Below are 10,127 nucleotides of genomic sequence, written 5' to 3' on the forward strand. Positions count from 1 at the left end.
GTATGAAGATAGAACTAACTTTTGCAGAATCAAGTAAACAAAATCTTGTTTAAGCGGAGTTCACTTCATCGTAAAACAGATAATGAGGTGAAACACATAGCAAGAAAACACTAAGAAAAAGGAAATGTAAACAAAATTAATAATAATAATAACTCCAAAAGAAAAAAAAGCCCAGACAAGAAAATAAATATTTCAAGCTGAACCAGCTAACAGTGATTGAGAATAAGCACGTGAAGGGGAGAAAGGAAAGAGCAAGAAGAGGCGGATATTCCACATCTCCACTTCTTCCCAGCATATCTTGGTTTTCAAGATTCATTCTATGAAGACAGTTCAAGAACATCTAAACTTTAAATCCAAGTGAATACCATGCATGAGCTCGAACCATACTAAAACAGAGCACAAATAGTCAATGAAACAACTACCAACCCACCATTAAAACAAGAACTCAAACAGACTCATTGAAAAAATCAGCCCACCAAAACCCTAATGTTCAGAAACAACATCAAATGAATTTAAACTGAAACATCAACAATCAATACACCCAAAAATTAGAGCAGCCTATTTTGACCTATTTTCAAGTCAAGTAACACAAAACTCAAAATCAGTTAAGCACCCAAAATAACCAGAAAGTACGTTATACCCATATATTAATTGTCTAGCCCCATCTAATCATTAACAATTAACAAGAACAGATCACTCAATTGAGCGTTCCCTTGTACACTAAAAACTCAACAACTGGCACAAATCAAACGGATCGGAGACGCACCCATGTGTATAAGAAATTGAGGGAGTTCGATCGACGGCGGCGGCCCCCCGGAGTTGGGAGATCGGAGAATATAATGAGAAAAAGCAGATGGAGAATCGGAGCAGAGGCTCTCAGATGGGGGTTAATTCGGAAATATATTATAGTGTATGTATATATATATATGTGCTCTCCATCTGGGAAAGTAGACTGGCTGTGAAACACTGAATTAAAAAAGAAAAAATTAGAAGTTTGTGCCTTACTTATTTTCATTTTTATTTTAATTTATCTAAAAATTCAAAAATAATTATGCCTATATATTTTTCAGCTAAAAATATTTTTATCATCTTTTTTCATGTTAATTTAAAGTTAATTATTATTAACAAAATTAATATTTTCAAAAAATAAAAATATAAAGTAGATATTACATCACCATGATCTCATAAAATTCATTAGTGAAAAAACATATCGCAAATGAATAAATTAAAAATTATAGTTAAGTAGAACGATTATGTACAATATCAAACGGTCGAAATTTTAAATTTACAATGTTCAGTAATGATTTGCATCCCAAAAATTAAACAAAAAAATAATAATAATAATTTATTATATTAAGATACCAAAAGACTCATTCGTCAAATTATAGAATATTAAAATAGTAAATTATATATTCAGTAGTTGTTTCTGTATTTGTATTTCGTGTTCATACGGTCACGAATTTCGACCTTAATCAATTTAAGAATAAACGTCATGAAAATTAAACCGTGTTACGTTAAAACGTTCTTTTTTTTATTTTATATTTCTGGACATAAAAATTAAATTATAATTTAATGCTATTTATAGAGAAATTTTAAATTTATTATTTTCTCCTCAAGTCAGACATAGATTTGGTCAGTCATATTTTTAAATTATAGTTCATCCACTTTAATTTAATCAATTGTGAGTCTCTGTCTAACAAAGTCCAGTCTAGCACATACATTTATTCCACAAGTGAGAGCTATGGCCTTCACTATTTTACAGTGTTTAAAGCATTTTATCTTATGATAAGTAAAAGAACAGAATGGGGAAAAAAATTATGTATTTTAAAATTAATAATTAACTCCCTTGTCGACAGTGGTTGGACAGACACCCTTATTGTGTGACGTGTTTGTCCTTTTTAAAAAATTGACAAAATTGCCCCCATCATCCACAAATAAAAAGTCTCAAATCTGAAACAGTCCTTATTTAGACAGAGAACACATTCAAACAAGTTTTGCAAAATATCATTGCCCAAAAAAGAGTAAAACCGGATGAAAAAAGCCAAAATGAGAATCATTTCAAACTTGAGCCCTTTTATTTGTGGAGGATGGGGGCAATTTTATCATTTAAGAGGCAAAAACAAGTTCCGCTATTATCTATGAGGAGGTCAATTGCTATATGTTTAAGACCACAAGTATTCTTTTTTCTATTTTATTTACCACATAAGGATTTTTTAAATATTTTGACTATCACAAGGATAAAATGCTTTGAACCCATGTTTCATATATCCTCTTATTTATAAGTGTTAATAATTTATTTGAATATATTTTTAATATATTATTAGTGCTTTAAAAAAAATTAAAGCGTAATATTATCGATTAAAAATTAGGTAAATGTAGGTAGGGTATAATTGGATTCATTTTTTTATGGTTGTTGAAATTGTTTAATTTTGGAAGATTTTTATAATGTTTAGTGTATCTATCGATTTGGTAAATTAGTGTAATATTTTTCATTTATTTGTTTTTTTCTAAATATAGATGTATAACGCCTACAATAAAATACATTTAAAAAATTACCTTATTATTTGAGTTCACACGTTGTTTTTTTTTAAAAAAAATGGGAAAATTAAATTTCATGCATGGCAACAATATTTCTTTAGATCGCAGACCACAATTACTAAAATATTTCTGAACAAATTTATTGTAAAAAAAATAATTAATTTATAGTAAATCATAAGTTTCAACCATGGTTCAAAGCTCCTCAAGAGCTAATCCACCGGTGGCAAAGTACGCATATAATATAGTTGAAGGAATGATAAGGTGGCGGCGATTGAATCAGTGCGGCGGAGTGCCGGCACCGACGGGGTGCCCCACCAAACCGCCCATCTTTCAGAAAAGAGCAAACGCCGAGAATTTCACCATGCGCTTGGTGGGGCGTGGTCACACGATCCAATGATTCCTATTTTCATAAAAGTCCACAAACTAAAATGTGGTCTGCACGAGCATCCCATGTGACTTCAACTTGCATGGATTTTGTTTTTTTTTTTTTTAATGTACATATATATATATGTAATTTCATTATATAATTTATACATTCAATTTTTTAAAATTTAATAGATATATTAGTAATTTAATCATAGTTAATTACCTACGTGTCCTTGAGAGTTATAGTACTTCTTTATATGTACATATAGGACTAAAAAATATATATAATTATTCGATACTAAATTGAAATCGATGATGTAAACTCGTTTGAACTCAATTTGTTAAGTTTAACGAATAAAATTAAAAAAAAATTACTATGTAATAATTTTATTATAAAAAATTATAATTTAGATATATACAATATTTTTTTATAAAATAATTATTAAGATACTCAAACCAAACACAGTCAATTGAAATTTTTTCCGTAAAAACTATAATTAATGAATGAAGTTTAAGTAAACCTAACTTTGAGAAATATAAAATAATTCAGAATTAGTTCCATGACATGCCTAATAGGCCCTTTTTATTTATTTTGATATATTGAGTTGAAAAATTGATATATTATTATTTTATTATTGAACTGATGTACCATCTCTCTCTTACTCTTTCTTGCTTAGCAAAGAACAATAGTGCAGATCTAATCTGGAAAATAAAATACTTTTTAATCTTTTTTGCAGATTTTATTCAAATAAAAAAAAAGGAAAAAGGACAGCATGCCGTGGTTGATGTTGGGCCACGCGACTGAGGATAGCGTGAGGTAAGTTGGATATGCTGCTCTTTAGTTGGCCCTCACAATATTCCACATTTTTCAACAAATTAAGTACCTCTCCTTTGTGCTTTAAGCCCAACCTTTTCGTTTTTCGTTTTTCTTTTTTGCATCATTTTTATTAACACCATACTTTAAGGTACTTTTTTCTAAAAAAAATAAGTGATGTTTGAAGAAATTGTTGAAAAATGAATGTTTGATAATTTTTTAATGCAAAATTTCTAATACGTCTCTTATGTTTTTTTTTTCCATAACATCGTGTCATTTAAAAAATAATAGGCTGATTTATTTGGTTGATTATGTGGGAATTGATTCATTATTATGTATAAAAATTTATTTGATTAGGCTATGTTTATTTTCAGGATTCAATAAACATGTGAAGGGATTAAATTATGATTAAAATGGTGATATATTGGAGATGTGATCAAAAAAATTATCTATACTATTTGGAAACGAATTATTTAGTTATCTGTTTTGCATCACTCGATGCAAACAAGATTTAAAGAAGTAAAATCATCTAAAATAGTTTATTATACCTGTTATGCATTTAAATCCTATTTACTCGACCAAATTGGACCGAATCTCCTAGGATATTCGGCCCAGACACTCATTTACTTACAAAATGACAAACCTAAAATAATCATGCCGGCCCCTGGTTAATGTGAGTGAGAGGTAAATTGAAATCCTACCTGGACAGTGGAATTGACATATTTACTTGATTTTCGTAAAACTAATTTTATCGGCATTCAAACAAAATATTTGGGAGATTTCCAGCCTTCCCTCCAAAACTACAGCGGGCTTTCAAATTTCTCTTCAAATTTTTATGCCCCTCATTTTTAAACCATGGGAAGACCCCTATTCCATATGGGGAATTGTTGAGGCGGAGAAACCCAGCTGACATCAAGGCAAGTTCAGTCAAATTTGGCTACCAATAAATGGTTTGAGTTTCAATAATTCTATATTTTGTTATTTTTAATATCACTTATTACTATAAAATTTGATTCGCGTTGATGTTTGATTGTTATGTTTAGGTTAACAATTCACAATATAAGAGCGATTTGGCCGACACCATTCTCAATTTCTTGTAGAAGCATCTTTTCACTAAAAGAAATAAGGTGAATTTTTTTACTCCCTTATCTGGTTTCTTATATAGACGATGTTTTTTGTGCTTAATTATGAATTTATCTCATATATGTTGCAAGTGTTTTCATTATTTTTTTTATCCAATATTTTTTTCTACACAATATTATTATTATTTTTTTTAAAAAAGAGAGAGATACTGCACAGGATAGAGTTATAAAACTCATCCATCCATATAGAAATAAAAATTTTCCAAATAGAGGAAAGAATATATCCAATTTTGGGATTTAAGTGCTGCATATATCCATAGGGATGAAATTTTTTGAGATACATTAATTGACAATATTGACATTATTGCGTTTGTACCCTTTGACCAATCAATTCCCTATAATTAAAAATAAAAAATAAAAGTGAGGTACTATTATTACAATTACAATAATAATTATATACTACTAATCAATATCATATAATTATATCAAATTAACCCTTAATAGGTAAAATTATGCATTTTATTAGGACATATGAATTCGTGGCTTCATGCTTTTGTTGGCGCGTCATTCTCGTTATATGGGATGAAATCAAGAAGCATTAAAATGACATCTGAATTGTGATTTAGTAATTATTAAAATATTCAAAATGGGAATGCACCAATTATGATAATATCACAAACTCAAATGTTTGACTAAAATATGAAAAAGGTAGATGTAAATAATCCTATTAAATTTTCATCCACTCCTCTCTCTCTCTCTTTGAGTAAAAGTGAAATCTCAATTGAATTTTTATACTAACTAGAAATATTGTGGAGCTCTGGTCAAAATTATTCTCCCAAACAAATTAAAAAATGACTATTGTCCATTAATTCATTCTTTAATTTCTTATTTAGAAAAAGAGCAAATTGTAATAAGTATTTATATCCAAGTGCATTGTGTATTAAGTATCTGAATAATTATTATGTATTCAATTTATAAGGTTAATTATATTTAAATTTTATTTAAAAATATAAAATTATATTTTATTCTAAAGAATTTTGAATTTATAATTATATTATTTTTAAAAAATATTTGTTTATATTTTACCACTGTCTATTAAGATTTGAACGAAAAATATTAATATCAATAAAAAATTTAAATTAAATAATTTTTTGATTTTATTTAATTTATATATTGGACGCCGGGTGTTGCATCTGTGTAAATTGACAGGACACGAGGCAGCAGAGTAGGAGTAGCATCCCCCAGCCTCCTGCGCTCTCTTCAGCCCATTAAACCGCAAATTAAAGCGGCAAAACCCAGAACACGCACAATACACAGTAGGCGGCAGGAAGAGAGGAAAGATGAAGGACAAGCCAGCAGAGCGCGCAGTGGAGGAGCGCTACACACAATGGAAGTCGCTAGTGCCAGTGCTCTACGACTGGCTTGCCAATCACAACCTCGTTTGGCCTTCCCTCTCTTGCAGGTACTCTGTTTGCCTGTTCAATTTTAAATGCTTCTAGGGTTTTGTTTTGTTTTGGCTGCGGTGTGTTGTTTGTGGTCTTATTTCTGTTTTGGGAGCTTTGGTGGTTGTCTGTGTGTTGCGTTTTTGGCTGATTCTTTTTTGATTTGTTTGGGGGTGTTGTTGGAAGTTGTCGAAATGTATCAGGAAATCTTTGTTTATGAGTGCATGGGGGGGTTTTGCTTGACGCTCTTAGTTGATGATGGTGCTGTGGAGTTGCTTCACCGTGTGGTGTTATGTTTATGTTTATTTGCGGTTTTGATTTCACCTTTTTCCGTTGAAAATTGTCAGGATGCATGGGAATTTTTTAATTGAAAAATGCATGATGTTCTGAGTTTTTTTGTTTGAGCGTCTTGAATGATGGTTACTCGTGGCTGTAACTTGGTCCATTATAATTACTGGTGTAAATCAACACTAAGATTTGGTTATCTTCCATCCGGCAAAATGCTACTTTTGATGCCACCTTGATCTACAAAACACATGTTAGAGGAGTTGAGTTTCCTGTGAAACCCCTCCTACGGGTGAATTAGAATAAGATTGAAGTGGTGAAATCGACTTTAGGGAGCTGGAAAATCTTCCTGTTTTGGACTATAGAAAGACATACCTCAATGTCCTGCAGTTGTGCCTTCCATATCAGAGTTTAAGCTGTAGGAGAGTCTTCCCAGTTTTGGCATGTTTCGGCGACTGTGGGATGATCTAGGGGAAGTGCATTATGAGTTGTGGGATAAGATTTTTGGGTTCAACAACTATTCGACAAATATCGGCCTCCCTGAGATTTGTCGGGTTAATCAATTATCTGACAAATAATCAACTCCATGCTGTCAAGTTCGGATAGGTCACCAGCTCTTTACCTTGTTATAAATGTCAAATAATAATGCCAAAACACCGTTCAGGACACAACTTGGCTGTGGAGTATCATTTTGGCTTGAGTGGCTTATGGTTGAGCATTTCCACGCTCCATCAGTTTGGCACTTTCCTGATCCAAGTACTTAGGGCCTGTGGTAGTGGCATCAATACTCTGTAGATAGTACATTTTGTGTTTTTATGTAAATGCATGTCTTTTCACTGAGTCATGCTTTTAACCTTTGTTTCTGAATGTTTACATTTTGTTGGTATTTTCCTGAAAATTATGAAATTCTGACGAAAATTCTTGATTTACCAATCCGCGAGTTCTGGATTTTGTATGATATACATAATAAATATTGGCTGCATTATGTTGTGTTCGATAGTCATAAATGCATGGAATATCCAGGTGTGCGAAATACACACATTATTTGCTAATAAATTGGCCAGTTTTGGTTGCATTGTGGAGAGGAAAAATAAAGATACAAAAAAATCTCACCGTAATTGAACATTATTACATTGTATTTTCACATATTCACTTTTCAGTTTTCCCTCGTCTCAGGTGGGGACCACAAGTGGAGCAAGCAACTTACAAGAATCGCCAGCGTCTATACCTTTCTGAACAGGTAGAATTCAGATTGTTTACAATGATATTCAGGATTAATATCTATTATTGAGGCAGTTAAATATTCTTGACCTACCAAAAAGAGAGAAGAATCCTGTTATGAGCCTTTATGGCTATTGTGTATGTTGGACATGTATTATGCATGATGAGGAGTCATGTTTGGATTTTAGTTGTTCAGAGAAAAGGACAAACACAAACTCATATTGGCTGGAGTTATGCAAGTTATATCCCCTTTTGACTTTGCATATTCTCATTGCTTTATCTCAACATCTGCTTCAAGAAAGTGACCTTGAAAGTGAGTTCGTAAATTCTCAAAGACATGTTTGGCATTTATGTTATATGTTGGTCGGAACTGCTTCCTTGAGATATGCAATAAGTTTAACAAAACTTGGATGGTAGACAACTTTCCAAGAACTTATTGTTCATCGAACAAAGTTCGATGGGTAGAGGTGGAGCTTTGACCAGTGTCAGTGTTTGTTATGAGAGGTTGTATTGTGTTCCTGGAGAAAAAGAAACTGTGATAAGATAGCATGAGCGAAACTCTACGACGGTAAATACATCCTTGTCTTCTTCATCCTCCTAAACAGCTATGCAAAACAGATTTTGTCGTTTTGGTAATATATTACTTCCTCTTGCTTTCCCTTCCTCCCATCTCTTGATTGAGCATAACCAGAGTCTATTTGTTGCATTTAAGTCCAAAAAAACTAAATGTGTGTGCATGAGGTATTCATGGACTTCCATTTTAGCAATTGCAGTTTGCTTTAGGTGTGTGGATGAGTATGCTGGAGCTATTAGTGCATGTTCTTTTCCTAGCTGTGTGGCCTCAATTGTTAAATCCTGATTATCTCTATGCCTGTTTCTAATGCTCTTTTCCTCATGTAGACGGATGGCAGTGTTCCAAATACACTTGTCATAGCAAATGTTGAAGTTGTCAAGAGTAGGGTGGCAGCAGCAGAGCACATAGCACAGGTGATTTGATCCGACAAAAGTTTAATGCATGTTGTCTCGGAGGTGATACTGCTATCTATTTATGCCAGTATTGATGCAAGTTTCTTGTATCCCCTATTTTGCTTGTCAATATTTCAGTTCAATGAAGAATCACGTTCGCCTTTCGTGAAGAAGAGCAAGACCATCATACATCCTGGCGAGGTATCTTGGATGTTTCAAATCATTGTTTGTTTAAACGTATTCGTAGGGACTGTCAACATTTGTCTATGTACTAATTTATTTTGGTTTGATCATGTTAGGCTTCGGGTGCAAATATGTTGAAAATCATACTGTTGGTTATCTATCAAATAGACTGGTGATTGATGTGATATTGTAGCCTTCTGTTTCACATTGAAAACCATAATTAATTTTCATATGAGGTAAAATGAATATACCTGGTCAGAATCAGCACATGCACCTACTCCAGCTGTGGTTCCAACGGATTTCTTTGCCATGCAAATTGAATATGCCTCTATTTTTTCCCCTCTGGTCTTATATAGGAAACTCGCCTTTTCATGGTTCCATCTCGTGGTTTCCTTTTGGTTATCTTGTCAAGATTTCTGCGTTGCATCTGGACATCTTAGTATATATTATCTACTGTAGGCTCATGGAAATGTTAATGCACTCTCTCTAACCCTGAAATAGGGAGCAAGATGGGCACCTCTGTGAAGTATGTCTCAAAGAATGATGAACGGCCCAAACAGAAAAGAAATGGAATCATGGAATGTCTGTTAACATGTGGTTTTTGTTGCAGGTGAATCGAATCAGGGAACTTCCGCAAAATAGCAACATTGTGGCCACTCACACTGACAGTCCTGATGTAAGCATTTATGGTTATGCATGGCCTCCATTCTGTCAATCTTCCATGTAGATATGCTGTGTTCTTTCTCTTGGTTTTGTATTCAAAATTCAGCATATAATTGATATGGCTTAATTCTTTGAATTGGGGTTAGGTCCTCATCTGGGATGTTGAGAGTCAATCTAATCGCCAACCTGTTTTAGGTGCCACACCATCTCGGCCTGATCTGGTATGCTCTCAAAGAAACAGTGATATTGTAGTTGTGACTTTTCAGGTTTTCCACCCACTTGATGCATGTCTATATTGCGGCTTCTTAACTGTTATTCTATGTTGAAGCATTAACGTTCAACCAGGGTAGATGCTGAAGTTTGCATTATGAAATTGAAATTTTTTGTCTTTCATTTTTTCTCCAAGAAGCCAGCTAGCAATTTTCTTTGATGAACTTATAACTTAATGCCAATTATATTGCAGGTACTAACTGGACATCAAGACAATGCTGAATTTGCACTAGCCATGTGTCCTACAGAACCCTTTGTGCTCTCTGGAGGTAAACAAAAAGTTCCCTCTTAAATCCC

The 10,127-nt window shown here is 32.8% G+C and overlaps 2 protein-coding genes across 2 annotated transcripts in view; one reads left to right on the plus strand and one right to left on the minus strand.

Annotated features, from left to right (window-relative positions):
- LOC105163481 (protein ROOT HAIR DEFECTIVE 3) overlaps positions 1–934 on the minus strand; it is a gene marked incomplete in the record, with an annotated part of 8,067 nt that extends 7,133 nt beyond the window's left edge. The window contains 1 exon segment of the mRNA XM_011081842.2: positions 767–934. Within this exon segment, the coding sequence (XP_011080144.2) occupies positions 767–770 (4 nt within the window).
- LOC105163489 (WD-40 repeat-containing protein MSI4-like) overlaps positions 6,010–10,127 on the plus strand; it is a 7,422-nt gene continuing 3,304 nt past the window's right edge. Inside the window, exons 1-7 of the mRNA XM_020697431.1 lie at positions 6,010–6,262; positions 7,704–7,767; positions 8,649–8,735; positions 8,853–8,915; positions 9,508–9,573; positions 9,707–9,781; positions 10,024–10,099. Coding sequence (XP_020553090.1) covers positions 6,141–6,262; positions 7,704–7,767; positions 8,649–8,735; positions 8,853–8,915; positions 9,508–9,573; positions 9,707–9,781; positions 10,024–10,099 — 553 coding nt within the window. The 5' untranslated portion in view covers positions 6,010–6,140. The remainder of the gene's footprint in view (positions 6,263–7,703; positions 7,768–8,648; positions 8,736–8,852; positions 8,916–9,507; positions 9,574–9,706; positions 9,782–10,023; positions 10,100–10,127) is intronic.

The sequence above is a fragment of the Sesamum indicum genome, linkage group LG1 (assembly GCF_000512975.1).
Source record: "Sesamum indicum cultivar Zhongzhi No. 13 linkage group LG1, S_indicum_v1.0, whole genome shotgun sequence".
Taxonomy (NCBI): domain Eukaryota; kingdom Viridiplantae; phylum Streptophyta; class Magnoliopsida; order Lamiales; family Pedaliaceae; genus Sesamum; species Sesamum indicum.